The 19537-nt window shown below is 36.5% G+C and overlaps 4 protein-coding genes across 4 annotated transcripts in view; all 4 read left to right on the top strand.

The window, feature by feature from the left end:
- LOC143471282 (uncharacterized) overlaps window positions 1-19537 on the top strand; it is a 139011-nt gene that overhangs the window by 2545 nt on the left and 116929 nt on the right. Inside the window, exon 2 of the mRNA XM_076969712.1 lies at window positions 157-310. Coding sequence (XP_076825827.1) covers window positions 157-310 — 154 coding nt within the window. The remainder of the gene's footprint in view (window positions 1-156; window positions 311-19537) is intronic.
- LOC143471298 (uncharacterized) lies at window positions 2503-8893 on the top strand. The gene is made up of 8 exons (XM_076969737.1): window positions 2503-2985; window positions 3093-3284; window positions 3521-3699; window positions 3810-3850; window positions 5936-6010; window positions 6276-6538; window positions 7200-7388; window positions 7466-8893. Exons 1-8 carry the CDS (start codon window positions 2863-2865, stop codon window positions 7526-7528), a joined length of 1125 nt encoding a protein of 374 aa, XP_076825852.1. The 5' UTR covers window positions 2503-2862; the 3' UTR covers window positions 7529-8893.
- Window positions 11189-12149, top strand: LOC143470661 (uncharacterized). The gene is made up of 3 exons (XM_076968920.1): window positions 11189-11420; window positions 11507-11619; window positions 11736-12149. The coding sequence occupies exons 1-3, from the start codon at window positions 11189-11191 to the stop codon at window positions 12147-12149; spliced, it is 759 nt and encodes a 252-aa protein (XP_076825035.1).
- Window positions 12792-18174, top strand: LOC143470660 (uncharacterized). The gene is made up of 12 exons (XM_076968919.1): window positions 12792-12796; window positions 13091-13268; window positions 13399-13560; window positions 14485-14673; window positions 14848-15132; window positions 15269-15456; window positions 15758-15888; window positions 16132-16277; window positions 16621-16743; window positions 16832-16951; window positions 17203-17500; window positions 17618-18174. The coding sequence occupies exons 1-12, from the start codon at window positions 12792-12794 to the stop codon at window positions 17821-17823; spliced, it is 2031 nt and encodes a 676-aa protein (XP_076825034.1). The 3' UTR covers window positions 17824-18174.

The following is a 19537-nucleotide window of genomic DNA, read 5'->3' as shown; positions in this document are numbered from 1 at the left end:
CAAACGATAGTAATAATTGATAGAAAGGCAATCATTATAAAAAGTTTTTATAACATCCATCACACTTGTAGAGAAATTTTCTGAAGTGTTGCTACAATCATCAGAAGCGAGTATATATTCATCCAGCAAATAATTTAAACATACTTTTGATTGTAGATGCCAGCAAAGTGATGAAACAGTGATCATTGAGAAGCGTGTTTCAAAGGATCATGTCAAATATGCAGAAAGCGAAGCACAAACTTTCAAGAAAATATGCGACAACAGTTTTCGTCATCCAAATGTGGTCCTTTATCTTGATGCCATTGAAGATGTATTTAAGAGTTTATATGATTATAAAAATTTACAACTTCAATTGTTGTATAAACCTGTTTCAATTAATTTTGGTAAAAAGATGTTGCCAACCTTACATAAGTTTCACATACACATTCTTTTAGGAGGATGCGATTTCACTGTATATGGAAATGTGTGATGGTGATCTTGACGAGGTATGCCGATTTTATTGTGTCACATAGTAGATTTTAGGGGCATTTAGCCTATCCATTGGACTAGGATTGACCTACCTACATATAGAGCTGGCCTTTGCTATTTCGAGGTCCCTGGCCGATTTTTTTTTGAGAACAGATCATGAAATGATACTGTGGTTTGTACAAAATAAAAGCTAAATTGTTATTCTTGTTTCAGTGCTAAGCAGTGCTTGGCCTAATGCAGTTGCATCGCTCGCATTGGTCAAAGGTCCGTCCTGGCTACATATCATCGATAATGATAAAACGTGTTAAAAGCAACCACATGCTGTTAGTAAATAAAGAAATTCGATTTAGATACTAAGGTTTCCTAAATGCTAAAATACTGCAGTCAACACTGTGTCGATACCAGACCGTTGTCTTACATTGCGCATTGTGAGAATTATGGGCTACCCAAATACAAACATTTAATTTTTTCAAAAATGATCATTAAACAGATTACAAAGATTTTATTTTGACACAATGTTACAACCGGAAGCATGCCAATAATCAAGCTACTAAACCACTAAACGAATGAAGTATATATATTTTTTTCAGCAAATTCTATTCATGACTATACTTTCAATCAAATTTAAGTTACATTGGAGAAATAAGTGGAATTTCTATTATTTCTTTAAGTAAATGCATCAAATTTAGTCTCGTAGTCCCAACGTCTCGAACAAATTCCTAAAAATTACAATGGACCTAAAGTTTATACGGGAAAATAAAATGAATGTCATAATAATATAGATAAAGTTTATTACCTTTTTTTATGCAGTGGACAAAGAAGGGTGAACTTAATGCTTGCAATTTAACGGCTTTGGAAATCTGCCAACATATAACTGAGGGAATTTCCTATTTACATGGACAAAATATTAGTAAGTATTTTGTATAACTTGCTTAGAGAGTGTTCATTGCTAGCTTAAAAACAAATTTGTTTGATATCAAACAACACAATTAAGTATTTACTGAATGGACTGGTTAAACTATTCTAAAAAAACATTTTAGGAGCTAAAGCTATTACGAAAATATGACAGTCAACTGTGATATGCTCAGTGAAGATTGCAATATGGCAGACAATTAATTAAGTGTGCAAAATACTTTTACCCACTCGATTTTCCGGTATCCGAGCACACACAACTAAATTTTGCGTGCAGTGTAAACAAACAATACCATTTGGTCTGGAGTTTAATTCTTTTACTTCTTTAAAATCAGTTGAACCCTGCCTCCTTCTTAAATATGCTTTTGAAATAGTTGCTATTTGTTTTGTGTATAAATAAACATAAATAAACTTTTCTTTGTTTAGTTCATAGAGACGTGAAGCCAAGCAATTTCTTGACTCGTTCGAGTGGTAAAAATGCAACAATAAAAGTGAGTGATTTCGGTTTAAGTAAAATATTGGCACCTGATGTATCGAGCGCACCCACCAGTTCGACCAGCACTGAGGCATTCATGGCTCCTGAGTATCATCGGAGAGAAGATGGAAGTCAGGAAACATCATGGGTACACTAGCTGTAGTAACACTCCACAATAATAAATATCAAAATTCTTAACATTTTAGTGTATTTTTTATCTCACAAACTTTATCAAATTTAAAATTGGCAGATAGATTTTTTTTAACGCCGGAAAACAGTTTTTATTTAATATTAAACGGTTTTTGTTACATTTTGAGCAAAATCAATCGTCATGAATTAAACGTCATGAATTGTCATGAATTAAACCACTTCCATCATGTCAGGCCGACCTCCGCAATCTTACTCAAATCTTACTTTTTTGAAGGTGTCTTTACATTTAATGTTTAAATATCATAATTTTACAGAGAAAATCTGCTGATATATTTTCACTTGGTATTACCTTATATTATGTCCTCACAAATGGTCGTCATCCATTCGGTAACAAAACTACTCATGAAGCCCCCCACAACATTCAACAAAAAGCTTCTCCTGATTTGGATCTTCTTGACTCAGGTGCCTTGTTGCCTAAAAGTTGATAAAATTTGTTTTGCTTAATAAGGATTATTAAAAGTACAGAGTCCCTGTACTAAATTAGTTAATTTTTAAATTACTTAATTTGGGTACTCGGATAGTAGGATATATGTTGCGCTCATACCCTCGGGCATGTGTGTTTTCTAGTGACACATACACGTCTCTTTACTGTGTGATTTGCTATAAGTTTTCAGTTTTTAAGTCTTTACCAGTTGTTTACATTTTATCTTATTACTTTTGGTTCTTGTAACATTTCATGTAGAATAACAAAATCATATTTTGTCTACAAAACGTACCTTTTTCCTGTTTGAACAACATTTCTAGTGGACGATTTATCCCAAGAGCAAAAGGAACTTGCTAAGGATTTGATAAAGAAGATGTTTGGATATGACCAAGAAAAAAAGGAGGTTGATTTTGACCCAGAAAAGCGACCAACAGTACAACTTGTAAAGTTTTATCCACTTTTCTGGACGTCAAAGAAGAAAATTGGCTTCTATAAGGTTGGTTTGGATCAAAAACATGATAGAAATTATTTGAAAATTACAGTAAAATTCAGCTTTGCGTCTTTTCTATATTTTCAATGAAAATTCAATATTTGCATCAACAGGAAGCTAATAGGTGGTTTTACACCCAATCTCGAAAAAATGTTGTAAAATATCAAAAAGCTCTTAACTACTTTGAAAATGAATTCGACATAAGTATCAACAATGTGCCATCCTCCTTAAGAAATGAGAGAAAGTTTCCTATTAAGGAATGTGGAAACGTCCATCAACTTCTTCAAAAAGTGATACGAAATATGGTAAGAAAATATATAAGCAAGCGGCTGGCTAAATAAGCATGTGGAAATGCGCATCTCAATTCTTAAATACGCATCATATCAAGGTTTATTATGAATTAGCGATTAAATTTTTATTTTGTGCAATATTTATTGAAACAAAGACACCATTTCAAACTTATCTTTGTCAATTTTTTCCTTAATAAAGTTAAGTTTAAAATATTAACTAAATATTATTTTAAACTTGATTTTGTTTCTAGGATGAACATGGTGATGAGAAATCGGCCGAATCTATGGAGCTGCTGGGATTTTTAAACAACGGAAAGAGAGATTATGATAAATTTTTACTCACACTTACAGGACCATACACTGGTCTACTTGCTAATCTGTGGTGGTCTCTACGTGACGAGGAAATTGAGGGACCATACTATCCAGTCAAGTTAGCTTTGCATTATTGCTGTTTTATAGTTTCTACTTTATCATGGACAGTTTATGTTACTGATTACAAATTATTATTTTCAACAACCTTTAAGGTTTGTTTCTTTTTAGAAATTCACCACATACTGGATCAACAAAACAAGGTTCTTTAGGTAGGCAATTTGAACAACGTTTTTATTTTGTGTTACAAATATTTCTACAATGACTAAAGTATGTCGTTACCACGTACGTATGCTTTTTCATACCAAAAACAACATGTGGGCTTCTGAGCCATCTCCTAACTAACCTGTGTAAGTTAGTTGTACTAGAGCAGGGGTTCTCAGTTGGGAGTGTACCCTCCTGGTGTGCGACAAGACATTTCTAAGATTGCAAACTTCTCCACTAACTTTAACCAATATTTACGTGATTTAAGGGTTGACATGTAATAAGGTGCAGTCTGTAGTTTCTGTATATTTACCATTTGATTTTTCTATGATGTATTCACTACCTAGAAACTCATTGTCTATACCAGAGACCTCAAACTGGAACAAACTATAACAACGTTGGCAAGTCTCAATCTTAGCTACTGACCAATTTAAACGGCCGTTTATCGAAGTAGGAAAATACGACTAGTGTAAACAGCTAATGGCGAATGCTAATTTTCAACTTATAAGACATGTCAATTTTGCTAAAGTGTGGAATGTAAGTTAACCTAAAACTAATACCCTCTGATTCAAACCCTTACTTCTCGTGATTAATTACTGAGCTTAGCGGCGAATTGAAATAAATGATAAATTTCAACTTAAAATGATATTTTATTTTCTGAACTCTAAATTAATTTAAAACTACTGTGTATACTACGACCCAAATTCTCACCTCTCATGACTAAATCACCTCAAAAATTAATTTGTGCACAACAAGTAAGTCAAACAGAGACATCCAGTCTAAGGACCCAATCGCCGAGTGAGAATAATTCAATCGCCGACCACCTCGCCACCACATACGAGAGTCATAAAATCATCAGCGAACATCTGCCGGTCATTGTATTATGATTCAGCAACTTCAGTAAACTGACGTCGTGTAATTGTCACTTTGAATGAAAAAATGTTGCAGCAACCTTTTCAATTCTTTAGATTGTTTCTGATATCCTGGGTAAGTGTAAAGCAAAGTTAGTAAATTAGTTGTTGTTCAAACAAATTGAAACGATTTAAATGTAAACAATCGAAATGATATACCGGTACCGTGTACGCATAACCTTGTGTACCGGTAACAGCAAGTAGGCTACTGGCCTATAGTCTAATCTAGCTGTACTAGGCTAGGCTAGGCCTACAAAGGCTATTTTTGAAAAAGATTTCAGAAAGCTTGGATGGAATAGGCTAGAAATAGCAAGTTACTAATTAATGTTTGTAATTCCCTTAATCTTAAATCAACACATAGTACCACAAATCAATAATAACACAGAAACAGAAAGCGTTTTATTAGATTTTCTGTCTACGTCTAACGCCAGTCAGCATCCACCAGGTAATGGTTGTCCACGGATAAGGTAAGAATCATACTTTTCTTTGATTTGACCAGTCCAAGTCTTGTGAAAAACAAATTACTCAGTGTTTCTTGTTTAAAGAGGTGTAGACTTAGGTAATTCAACCGGCTGTAAGGCACCAGATCTACAGACATTAGCCTTACTTGCAGTGTTGTAATGACTGGAGTCATGTTTTTAAATTACTTGACTTGACTTGACCTGAGTCAATACTTGAAATGACTTCACTTGACTCGAGTCTTGGAAAGTAAGTTGGCACAAGTCATTAAATCCTTGTTAATTTATTAACTAACTGAATTACAGACATTTGATTTGGTTGTGAATTAACGGTTAAAGGTATAGCCAATGACATGACTTCATTTGACAAGCATAATATTTTAACTTGACTTGGTTCAATTAGTCTAATTTGAATTGATCCAATTTGACTCGATTGGACTTACGTCAACTTCCCAAATGACTTAACTTGACTCGAGTCTTAAAAAAATGACTTGGTTACAGCCTTGCCTACTTGTTTTACCACCAATTTCTAGTGGGATTTTATTTTAAAGAAACTGCACCCGTACCTGATTTTTTCTATTGCATATAGGTAATTTTTTTACCAAAATGTGTTAAGAAATATGTTTAGGAACAAGTGTAGTTTATATCCTTGTATTTAGTTTCCATATCTTCATGTTCTATAACATGCAATGCTGTGAATCTAAAATGTTTCATTATTTTGCAGAAAATGAAGAGCGCAGAAAAATAACTCGAAAAATAGAAAAGTTTCAACATGGATGTAATGTATATGGTGATAAAGGTAATGTATTTGGCGAGATCAGTGTATAAACTCGGTAATTTATATATGCAAATATATAATGACAAGACTGTGTGATTTTTAAGCCAATATTTTAACCTTATACCGGTTTATTCTGTGTGTTTGGCGCCACAGTAAGGCATAAAATGTGTTTTTGATATTTGCTTGTAACCAACTTGTAGCCTAGCCTACACCAGGTTCAAGTCACAGATAGGCCTACAGTTATTTAAATGTAAAACAAGTGAAAACGAAAGTTATGTTTGTTTAGAATATGAGGCACTGGAATTTCTGCGTGTTTATGAACAAATTCATCAAATCAATGACGAGCAGCTCACCACGAATGCAGCGAAACTCTTCCCAGAATACCTGAGTTTATCCCCTATCAAGTTGACAGAATCACAAATTGACTCGTTCCTGTTTATTCTCACTAAAGTTGAGAAACGCATCGAGGAGCTTTTTCTGATCGAATGCTTTTCTAAACCAGAAGATGTCGGCCGATTATTTGAGGCAATTCAAGCAATGCCAGGAAAGGTTTGTTTATTTATTTTATTTTCTACGTTTTCGTTCGTCTTCAACTTTGTTTACGAACTCGATGTGTCGTAACAATGCGCCTTGGTTTTGCATGTGACGTCATAATAGTTTTTCCCGCTTTTAAGCAAACATGGTTTGTTGAGATTCTGTGCGTTGTTGTTGGTCGGAATATTTTGTTTTAATTTATTTCAACGGGGCGTAATTTCCCCGCGCAAGTTTTACTGTTTAAATCGCTGATAGATCTGGAATGCGCAGTAAACCTGGTCGCTTAAAATTCGTTCGTTTTATTGAGAAAAATGTCAAAATTTGATCGGTTCAGTTTAGGCTAAAATCAGCAGCATCTGACCAAGATTTGGCCAGAAGCAAATTTCAAATTTTTACAAAAATAAAAATATTTTTGCGACTTTAATATCAAGTTTTATTTCTGCAACGAATACTCAATTGTGGTTTAAGTTGGTCGCTTAAAATTCCTTCTAATTTTTTCAAAATCCAAGAATTTGTGTTGGTCCAGTAGGCTACTGTAGGGCTAAGCTACCATCATGCTAGTTAGTTATTAATTAGTTAACACTAACCAGTTAACTTGTATGAGTTAAATATTAAGAAATTAGTCTTTGTTATAACACCATGTTGTAGTTTAATTTTGCAAACATTTTAACTCTAGATCAGATGGCTTTATATCAGTTACAACATAATCCCGAAGATTCCTTCAAAATCCTTCTTCAACAAAATCGAGGATGAGCTGAGTATGTTGGAATGCTTCCCTGATGATGACGCAACAGATGGGAAGCGTAGTGCGAACCAATCAGAAATCGCTGAAATTCAACGAGTCCTTGACCAATTGGATGACTCGGTATTATTTATGTCTTGTCATGTTTGTGTGAAGTTGAACATTGCAGAGGAATTTAATCTCAAACTTTTAACTTATAGAAGTTGGAGGTTGGTCTTGGTTGGTGCGATGGTGAATTGGTCGAACTCCGCTCGCGAAAGTAAAGTGACGTCTCCGTGTGACGTAGTCATCTTCAAGCAAGAAATTGGTTTTACTTCGATAAATACCGTTCTTAAAATCGATTCATTTACACAAAAGTAAGAGCAACCGAACGCGATTATATTTTGTCAATCGCGACCTGGTCGGGAATCGAACTCGGGACTTTTAGACAATGCAGTTCTCGTTTATCCTGATGCGCCACGCGAAGAACTGATAAAATATTGCTTAAAAGTAATTATATTTGTATTAACTTGCATAGTTACGTAACAATTGTATTTGTTTGTCACATGCGATTTAATTGATTTTGTAAACACCGCATATGGTTGTGCTATTTTGTTGTGATAATTTCGATATTTCTTATCATAGAAACTTCTTCATTGGTTTTTCTTGATAATTAATGTTGTTTTTCTATCACTGGCGATCAGTTTGATCTGTGGCGTTTGGCGTCATGTCACCGCCACCTTATGTTAGTTACTATTTCCTTTGATTTCTTTATTTTACCGAATTTTTTACATTCCTTAGTTAATTAACGTTGATTGCTTTGCTTTATATTCTGTTCACCTTCTGTAAATCCATTCAGTCGTTTATTTGTTTCTTAAATTCAATGCAATTCTATTCCCCACGTGTTGGCCGATTGATGTCTGCGAATGTGCTGCCGAGAAAGACACGCGACCTCATGATGAGTCAAGAAGAGTTTTTCGTGCTCTCAGACTTGAGTAGCTCTTGGTTCTTACAGCGGTCGAGAAAGCTCTGTGAGTCGTCTTCCAAGTCGGCTTTCAAAATAGAAGAATATTCGCTGGAGAATGCGCAGAGAGCATCGTTGTCAATGGGCAGAGACGGCCACTGATGAACCAGACTAAGAGTTTATTGCTCTCACTCATTATGTCGCTTTTGGTGAGGTTTGTAAATTAGCGACCTGAGAGATTTTGTGGATCAAACAAACATATTTAACCGATAAACCGTCCTGGTTTATGTAACTACGGTCTCGATCGTAAACTGACTACACTGTGAGGTTGTTGTTTAGGATGACAAAATATCGATTTAACATGTAAGAGTAACAACACAAATAATTTCCCGTTTAGTGGACCCGGTGAACAGTTATAAATTCTTGCAATACGATATTTCATGCTAAAACGAGGTGTGTAGAATTGTAGCAATAAGACATCCTTTCTTGTCTATGCCACTTAATCACCTCATTTAAAGCGCCTGGTTTCAGGTGCGCCCAAGTGCTTGGCTCGATGTTATTTATGACGTATTTTGCCAACCTTGTACCTTGTGTTTTCAGTCGCTCATGCTCGTTTGTCAGTTGGCTCGTACTATTGGCTTCGGACCAGTCGCTAATTTTGTGTGTCTGGGTTTTCTTGAGTTATTTAAACAATTAAATTTAGCTTTTGAATTCTTTTCTGCAAACACTCCACAGTAGGACTGCAGGAGCGTCACACTTGCTCGCACAGTCGACGCTAATAAAGTGCGGTTTTTACAACATGTTATCGGGAATTTCTTTTGTAATCTGCGTTGTGAGGATGCAGGGAGGCTGATATGCAAATGAGCTGCAACTTAGTATATGACGTTTCTTGCTGATGATTTAGATCAGAGGTGGGGAATCTATGGCTTGCGAGCCAGAAGTGCCTTTTTTGATTACAGCATCTAGTTTGCAGATAAATCTAAACCGGCATTTCTTAGTAAGATTTTTACGATTAAAACTTTTTCTGTAATTTTAAGTCACAGTCAGTAAGAAGCATTTTATTAAACTCAAAGAGTAAACCGAGACACTAACCGTTGTCTAAAATTGTTGGTTTTGTTTAAAAATGCAGACGTTAGTTGCATTAAGTGTTGAAAAATATTGTACACCTCTCACGGAAGTACAATTAAAAATATGTAGCTTTTATGGCCCCCTTAGCTAAAAAGTTTCCGACCCCTGGTTTAGATGAAAGCAGCAGCTACTTAATAACAGAACAATCTGCTTTGTGCGCTCCTGTCTAATGGAAGCAGCTAAGTCATGTTTTAACTTACTTGATTGATTTATACTGGCTAACTTAAGCAAAAGATCTATGCAGTAAATAGAAGTTTTATTGCCGAACAGTCCTTTATAATTAAGGCTACCAGCGTATAGGGAGCTCATTGGGCAATAACCTTTCTCACGAACCAGATTTTAGGACTCATAGATCTTTTTACGTTTTTAATTTTTCGTTTGTCGTGTTTCTTTGTTTGAATGTGACAACTTTTCGGCTATCAACTTATTATATTATAGGCACCTACCTTTACCTTATTGTATATATATTATATACGTCGTTAAAATAGTTGTTGTAACCGTCTTTCACAATCTAAACTAAATTAATTATTGTAAACGTAAAATCGGTGAATGGATTTTATTTTGAGCCGTGGTGAAGAGTTTTTCAAGCGAAAAAACACCCAAATTTGCGCCCTGGTGGTTTATGCAGTGTAGGAATTTTAGAGCCAGATTTTAAAAACTTTTGCGAAGTAACAAACAAAATGTAAGCCCAACGTTGACGTAGATAAAGACCTGACGCAAGACCAGCTTTGTTTGTCGAGAAACTAGGCCGATCTTTGTCAAACATGATTAAAATAATCGGGCTACGGTGTTACACAATTGTTCTAGCTTATATGCGGCGTTTTAAAATCGTCAGTCTTAGGCGGCCAGCTGCTGTTCGTATGAATTTGAAAATGTGTTTCATTTCGAGACGATTTCGAAGCGTTTTTATTTTTGAGCCGTAAAAAAGCAATTTTTTGCACTCTGCGCACAGTTTAGAGCCAGTTTGCAAACTCGGGAATTCCAGACCAAGCTTTCAAAACAACCTCGACTATCCTGGCCGCAAGGTTGATAGAGCACAATATATTACCGGTATAAAATTATTTAGTTTGTATCATTTAAAAATATTCTGCGGGTACAATATTCTGAAAACCAACAAATTTCAATAAGATTGTCGTCACACGTGAGCGGCAAATAAGGCGATGAAGGATGAGATGCCAATCTTTAAGCGCAAAAGCGCTTTCGTGTATTCGGGTTGGTGCTCCCATATCGCATTTCGTCTTCGGTTTCTTACTTGCGTTTAAGTTTTTTTTGCATGTGAAGTTTACCGCGAATTTCGTCAAATTTTTTCCAATGTGTTTCAAAATACGTATCCAATGGTAGACCATTTGCCAAAAATTGAACACCTAAAAACGTAGGTTATTAAATATGAAGAACATTTCACTGCACTCTGCTATAATATAATTTGTAAGCTATGTTGCTTTCACAGAACCACTGAAACACTGTAGCACAAATACAGTATTGTGTTTCATAGGCTATATGCGCGACATAGGCTGTCAAAATCGGCCAGGTTTCTGTAACCTTTAGCTGCAGTCCATTGTTCTGCGGCGTTTAGCGCATTTTTTTTCATCCTGCACGTTTGCTTTTGGAGCTTTTTTCTCTCCCTCTCGTCGGCCAAAAGTTTTCCACCTGTAATATAATGGAATTATATAAGTTTATATAATTTTAGAGTTTCTTTAGCTGAAATTACTTAAGCGTAATACAAACCTTTTGGTAGCGGTAAAACAAACGTCGTTATTGGTTGTTTTAAATTATGTTGTTATAGCAATGAGATCGAAATGATAAACTTTTGCAAACGTAGCCTATATACCTCGATTTTTAAATCTTCGAAGACATGAAAGCGTTTGTCCACCACATCACTTGTGATCACGTCGTAGGACCGGAACAAAGCAACCACACTTGCTACTGGCGTAATTGCAAACGTCATTTGAAAGCTTTTAAGGCCAAGTACAAGCTGGTCAACCACATCCGAGTTCACACTAGAGAGAAACCGTTCGCATACCCCGTCTGCAGTAAGCTATTTGCTCGGAGCGAAAATCTCAAAATCCATATAAGAACTCACACAGGTAAGATAATATTTTAGTCTAAGCGTTATTCTTAGCATTTTCATTAACGAAATACGAGCTTCCAAGTCTGCAATGTTCTATTTCAGGCGAAAAATCGTTTCTATGCAAATATCTTGGGTGTGATCGACGATTTGCCAATAGCTCTGATCGTAAAAAGCACAGCTACATGCACAATAAAGGAAAGTTATATGTTTGCAAGGTAAGCAAGATTCCAAGTTTCGGTTTCACATGTTTATACTTTAACATTTTTCTTTGTAAACGAAGTCAGCTAAAATTTTTAATTTTGAAATTTGATCGTTGCGTTTTACTTTAAAGTACAAAGGATGTGATCGCAGCTACACCCACCCCAGTTCGTTACGTAAGCACATACGTATGCACAGAGCAAACGGTGACGTCATGAGCAGCAATTACTCACCAATCATCTCTCCCCGAAGCTCGTCATCAGAAAACACAAGTCACTCAACTGCTGCTGAATCTCCTCACGTCACGTCGATCCTTCAATCGCTCATGTCATCTCCGGAACCGACGCAATTTGGCATCGACTACGAGTCAAATGACTTCAATCAAGGATTTGGATTCAACGAAATGCTCTCTGGCGAAGTGGATTCTTTATGGCCTCTGGATGATGACCTCACACAGCGAGCAGATTTCTTACAGGATTATTCTTCCGGCTGCTCTCAGTCACCCAACCAGTCATTGCCCTCATTTGACCCCATATTTGGTGCTTAATTTTTTGAAATTTGAATTAACTTGGATAGCTCAAACCTGGTGCCTTTACTACATACCTGTAAATATCACGTGTGTTATTCTAAAATAAAGATCAATTTGACAACAATTTGCTGTCGTTTCTGTGATAGCATTTTTCAGGCGAATAAGTTTTTAAGTTGTTAGACTCTTTTAATAACTTTTCCTTTTTAAGTTGACACAACGTTTTTCAAGTTCTAATCCTTACAAGGTGACTGGATTTGATTCTCACCAATCGACTCACTCGCGTCACTATGCAGAGATGTTCTAAGGCCGTGGGAGTTTTTTCTGCACTCTGAAAACGATTCCGCATGTTAACGCATTCGCACAAGATTAAACTTTTTTCTCACGCTTCATGTTTGTCGGCCTGCTGAGCACTGCAGGGAAATCTAGGCATAGGCTACGTTACGTCGCACAATGTCTAAGGTTACTTTGAATTGTGGCTTCGAACAATGTGTTATCGTACTTTACCGAATTTAGGGTGGCTTGGTGATGCTTCTGCAACCATAACAGAGAGATAACAATTAGTCACTTTTCAGTAATCGGCAAAGTGAGACTTTTGAAAAAATACTGACTTTGTTGACAACAAAGAACTAAGAACCAAATCCAAGCATATTACTTTGAAATATGGAGTATTGGCAATTTATGTTGGTAAGCCTAAATATATGGTCAAAAACCACTGAGACTGCATTACCATACGTGAAGCAATCACACGGTGTACAGCATCTTTTACTTTGGCAAAAGAATTTTTAACAGTTTATCAAGTGATGTCTCAGGTGTAAATACAGCAACTGTGTTGTATTCTTGCATTAGCTGACTCTATATTTCTCACGTAAAGCAGGCTGGCTTGGTCATCCAATCAAACCAGTTTTTCGTTATTTACTACCTTAAAATCAATCAAAGTTGATTTTTTTGTTTTTTATCAGAAACGAAAATCATCTTCGTTCATTGGATGTCACTGTCTACCAACTAGCGGACAAAGTTTCACTCATAAACGCCACCGTTTTCTATCAACGTGCTGACTTCGATGAACTGGAAAAGTTTTCCGAATCAAATCGTGAACTGATGTACAGTTTCGCCGAATCCCTAACATTACGACAGGAAGTAAATTGTTATCTCTAATTAACTTCGGTATTGTATATTATGTATTCTTGTATTGTATTGTACTCTGTATATGTATTTAAAACGGTCACAATTCATTGTATTTCAAGATGTCTATGTTAAACTTTTACAGGAATTCACAACTTTCAAATCAGCAACAGAAAATCTCATCAGTGGCATTCAACGTGAGCAAGATGGCTTTGAACTTGAAAGCCACAAAGTTAATGAGACACTAGGCTCGCTAACACTGTGGAAAGAAAATGTCAATGGAGATTTGGATTCGGTCGGAGACACGGTTTGTTTATTTGTTATTTTTAGAAGAGCATATTTAAGCCTGCGATATAGCCCCAACTGCAGAGTGTGGCTGTTTTCAGCAAGATTCTGGGCGTAATGAACAACCAAAAATGACAAGTGCGAAATTGCTCAGAAGCAATGGAAGTGCGCAATTACAGAGTAATCTACACAGTTTGACCTATTTTATTCTTTATATCAATTGAAAATTGAGTGCACAGAAGTTCTGTCCAAATCAAAGTGCAAATGCGCTTATGCCAAACTCTACAGTCTTGGATATAGCCTACTGCTTGCATGTGGTAGGCTAGATAGTGGACATTCAGACATTGTGGAATGTACAAACATATGTAGCCTAATGTTTAAGTATTTTGAAATCGTACAATTAACTGACACAGAGAGTACCATATTTACAACAAGATAAAATGAGAAGTGTACGGCAGCTGTACGCACGAGATTGATCAATATTTAGGCCAAAGTTTCGGGTCTAGTGCAGAAGTGCACAACCACAGGATGCATTTTTTTATACTAGACCCAAGTCTGGTGGTATCTACTATGTTTTACTCCTCGCCAACATTAAAGTATTAATTTATTATTATCCTTCGCAACCAGGCTTAGTCTAATTTTTAGTTTAATCAATGGAGCCGATTGGAAAACTGTTGGTTTGCGCTTACAATATTTTTATGTTTTTTTTTGTGACGCGATGCCAGAAAGGCTGAGGCGTAAACATGGCGTAACTATCTTTGTTCCTTTGCCATGCCGGGGATTTCTGGCATATCATACAACCTTTCCATAGAGAGCTTCCAAAATTTGCATCTTTGCACGCACAATTCTTCGTCTAAAACCTCCATACTTTCTACAGTCTGTAGAACAACTATAAACAGCACAACAGTGTAGGCTATATGTAAGCCTTAACATAACATTTTTACAGTTGGAATTTCTTGATGCTCGCGTTGAATTGATAGCTGGTGCGTTGAACCAAATTACAATTCTTGACGAAGATGTTTCCAACTTCAACGATAGCTTGGCTCAAATCAATGGGTCAGTGAAGAGAAATGCCGAGAGATTTGCTGAATTACAAGAGTCTGTATCAGCTGCTGGAAACCTTATCACAACTCTTGTAAGTTATAAAACTAAATATTCAAACCCTGTGTGGAAAACACAACGGCTGGAATTTTTAACTTTGTGATGTAAATTAAAGTATTTAATTAAGTTTTTACAAACAAAATGAAACAATAATTGTAAGTCGAAAACATCCAGTTCACAATTTTTTGTCTTTTTTATCATTTTACAGCAAAATGAGAAACAGGTTTCTGAAAAGAATCTTCGAGACCAACAAACTAACCTTAGGACCGAGTTCGATATTCTTCGTGAAAATGCTCTGAATTGCACTGAAATAGAAGATAAAGTTTCTTGGCAAACTAACAGTGTCGTATCTGATGTATGGGATAACATAACAAACATAAAGTCAATTGTTGATGACCTTCGAGAGTCGATGGGCGACCAACAAACGGTATTAACGACCGTGATAAATGAGGCAGTTAACCAACAAACAGCTGTAGATGATCTACTATGGAAGGTACGCTTGAAATTGCATAAATTGTTAAGTTAACAAATACATGTATCGTGTAAGATCACATAACACCAACTCTGCATCCAACTCAATGCTAAGAGTGTTTAAGCAAAACAGAAAAATTATCTTGTTTGTATTAAAGGTCACCCAACAGGAAGTCATGTTATCCACACTGAACAAAACTGATCTTTCCATCCAAAAGAAACTAAAAGAGCTACAAGCAGAGGATAAAAGCGCTTCAAATTTCATCTCGGAGCTGAGAAATTCAGCATCCGAGAAAGACCAAGCGATCCAGTCATTAGAGACAACTCAATGGAACATACAGTCAAGGTAGACCATAACCAGGACGGTACCAACACGTTATCATTATACATGGGGCCCATGTACATAGAACTATACACAGAAGTAATTCTACTTTACTGTCAAATAAGAATAAGATTTGCCAAGGATTCTCATATTTTGAGATGGGTACAATTCACGATGAAACTAACGTTCTTTTAATATTTCTGTGCTGGTATCTTCAAACACCGTCGATAACTTTTCATCGGGTCCATGTTATATTAAGAGGCTTTTATGATGTACCAAAAATGATAATGATATAATATTATGATAATGATATTCCTCCTGCTAGAATGAATGAATTGACATCACGGATGGAGAGCACGGAGGACCAAGTGAGCTTGATGGAGGCAAGATTTAGTGGATCCCAGGGAAGACTGATAACTGCCACCAGAGACGTCCAGCGCCAAATCGGAAAACTTGGTAGAAATTTGTTAATTATTGTAATAATAATTTATTGTTTGTTACTGCTCCAATATTTGTCGGTCTAATTGGATCGTCTGCCACTGGACTTTGCTTCTTTCCGCAATATCCATGCTCTATTTAGGTAGTTAAGTCAATGTAACCACAAAAGCCTATTTTGCAAAGTTGCTTACAGCTAAGTTCCGACTAATCATGCGTGACTTCACAACTGTGATTGTAACATGTATTATGATGTCACTGCAGAGAACAACGTCACGAGTATTGTGAACCGGATGACATTTATCGAGTATGATCAGGATAACGCTTACAACATCACTTCCACTTTATTCGAGACGATCCGGGAACAAACGAACCAGATCAGCATCCTGAACCAATCTCTGGCGTTTGGAGTAAGTTCTTTTGGGTGGTTGGGGTCAAATATTTTAACATCCGGTTCTCTCACTAGCAGCATGCCATATTGACCCAGGGCTATATATGCGCTTCAGCGCTTGTTGACAACTGGTTCGCGGAGCTCATTGAATATCCAAGAACCGGCTGAATCCCACTGCTGTATATATGCCTACCACGTGCTTGCCTGTAAGCTTGCTTTTTGTAGAGCACATGCAAACTGGTGCGAACTGGCTTCATCCCATCTGGGCTTAGATTTAAATTTAAAGATCTAAATGTAGACTGTAGAGCATTGTGAAAGGCAGTATTGCTTTTTTGGAATATTAAAGTATTTTTCCTTTTCAGCCAATGGACGTCTTCGCCAGTTTTGCCTCCACCATAGCCACAATCGAACAATCAGTTTTTGATGTCAATGAAACTCTCAGTGCTGAGGTTACTGGCATAGCAGCACTCCTAGTGGATTTCCAGGTAAGTTTGTGTTGTGCGTTAAACAGCACATTTATCACCCATGCTTACAAAATGACAAAACACGGACAACGTTTTTTTTTCAAAACAGTTGGCTTTTGACACATCTGGCCGCCAGATGGAGCGCATGAGCAATGAAATCGAAATAATGGAAGCAAACTCCACCAATTACTTTGATTATTTCTCCACCGCTTTGGATTACTTGCGACAGGTCAGTGCTAGAACAACCACGAATAAAATTTTATTAACTTATTGACCACCAGCGAAAGCTAATTGAAGCGTCTGATTAAAGTGACTGAAGTTATTAATCAGCAAACGTACACAATTACATTTGGAAAGAAACCTATTGGACTGACTGCATAGCTTGCTTTGATGTCTATTTGCCTCAGCTGCCTCAAGCATTAACTCAACATTGATAGTAGCATCCTGTATATGCTAAATCCTTTGTTTATTTTTCTGTAGATCGCGAGAGAAACGAACGACGCTGTCGGTGAGAACAGAGACCGAGTTCGGGTCCTGAACAGCACCATGCTCTTGCTTCAAGTTCTCGTGCCCGCCTACATCCAGAGATTTCAGCCGGACAAACAAAACGACACCGGCCCTACTCAGGAACCTTCCGATGTTGAGGAATATCCGCAACCTCTTATGTCCAACTTTGAGGAGAAGTTGGACTTGAAGAGCATGCTTCAGCAAGATGAAGAGAAAGATATTCAAGATGGTGATTACAACTCGGACTACAGCGAGTACGATTACCAAGAAGGTAAGTTTGAGATTCTTGATTATCGTCAGCGACAATTAATTCAACAAGTTAACGGTTCGTTACAATAAACATTGTCAGAATATTTGGCTCTAATTATATTTTCATGTTGTTCCTCAGCCAATGGTCGTTTTGTGATTTCATCGGATGAATATTTCAACTTTCCCGACTCGAACTTTGCCAATTACCCACAAGACCCGGAATACGACCTGGAATCGATTTTGAACGGGGACGCCGACCAAGCCAGGCTGGAAGGAAGAGTTTCCTCGTCCTATGACGTCAACAACTACGAAGACTACCAATATTTTGCCGACGAAGAAGCTTGATTTTCTGCAGAAGAATTTCCCCCGGGATTGAAAAAACAATCGAAAAGAATTTACAAAAATTCCGCTTTCAACTTATGGTTTTGTTTAAGCTGTAGGCATCTGTTTGTTGCTTTCATGTCAAACTACTTAAAGATTGTGCTTTTATTCTTCTAACGGGAGGTTTAAGGGTTTTATTTGGCTGATTCCGCATCCATGGTTTCTGTCATGGTGTAATAATGTTAAAGCGCTTTACAGCATTTGAAAAATAAATTTTGTGCCTACATTTGTTAAGATGTACTGTATTACGTCATAAATCACTCACTTTTCCTTTTTCATTCTTTTTGATATGTAGTAAAACATTTGCAAAATGTGTTTTGCAGTTTAAAGGGAAAGCTGATAGATGGATATGCATTTGCACATAGATATCCTCATTTATAAAAGATATAAGCTCAACATTCTAAATGTTTTGATTGAGTAACAACTCGATAGTTCGAAGTATATGCAGCAACAACTCATGTACTTCGTGAGCATCAACTTTATTGTCAAGTGACAATTGCTGTGTTTACAATCAAAGATAGATCATATTTGCCTCCAACAAATACATCTTACCGAGTTCGAATCTTGGTGACCATAGAAATATTCCAGAAAAAAATGCTTGATATTTTCCTCACTTAGAACTAAGGCAAGCCTTTTAAACGAGATTTATTGACCTTCACATTAAAATATTGGGTTTCAACATGAGAAAGACTTGAGTCAATAGATTTTTGTGATATCCTGATAACGAGGTGATCAAGCAAACCTGCTTGTATCACGATATATTTTGTTTTATTAACTTCTCTAAATTTTTCATTTTCAGGTTGAATAATATTTCTATGACTTGTGCTCATTGCAACTTGAACAATTAACATACTTAAAATAGTTTTTGTTTTCGGTATTTCCATTCCTTGTTTTATGTTTATAGCAACTTATCTGTTTGTTTAGTTCGCTGGCACAGAACGAAGGAGATGTCGATGGAGCTAAGCAAACAGGATATTTAATTTTGGTAATTCCCCTAGAGAGGTTTCTATTTTGAGTTACGCAAGCGCAATGCCGACCGGTGTAGTACCAACTATTGACTAACTTCTGTGACGTTCTGTGCAGACTGATACCAAACTTTCCAGCCTGCCAGTATACTCGAAATTCCTGTTTTTGTTTAAAGCAAGCCTACTGTTTATGCAATTCATTAATGGTCAAAAATTGTGGTTAGTCAGAAGCAAGCTTATGCAGGTTAACTCAATTCTGTTCAAATGCCACGTTTAATTTGGTCTGGATTAAATCAAGAGAAACCCAGTCTGGTCTAGGTTCCCTAGGCGAGTGCTGAGCTGTTGGGCTAGGTTTGTATTAACCCTGACGCTTAACCCTAGTCCATGACGCTAGAGTCTAAATACGAGAATAATCATTACCAAAATGACTGGAAAAGATTTAGTCATGTCAGACCAGCTTTTAGCAGCAAGAATGTATTTATCCAGTTGGTAGAGGTAAAATACCGAGATATTCTAAACCAAATTTGTGGAAACGCATTCGGTCATTTTTTTCCTGTATTTATATTATTACCCTATTGAACCAAAAAGCATGGTAGCTTACGTTCGAAGCTATTCCTTGCAGTTTCTAGTTAATCTAACTTCTAGGCTATATATTAGTTACCGACTTGCTGACCAGACTGCAAAGTATGTCCATTTTCCGCAAGATTTTGTGT

The sequence above is a fragment of the Clavelina lepadiformis genome, chromosome 9 (genome assembly GCF_947623445.1).
Source record: "Clavelina lepadiformis chromosome 9, kaClaLepa1.1, whole genome shotgun sequence".
Lineage (NCBI taxonomy): Eukaryota > Metazoa > Chordata > Ascidiacea > Aplousobranchia > Clavelinidae > Clavelina > Clavelina lepadiformis.
The sequence above is the reverse complement of the archived record's forward strand: the minus strand, read 5'-3'. Positions and strand labels throughout refer to the sequence as shown.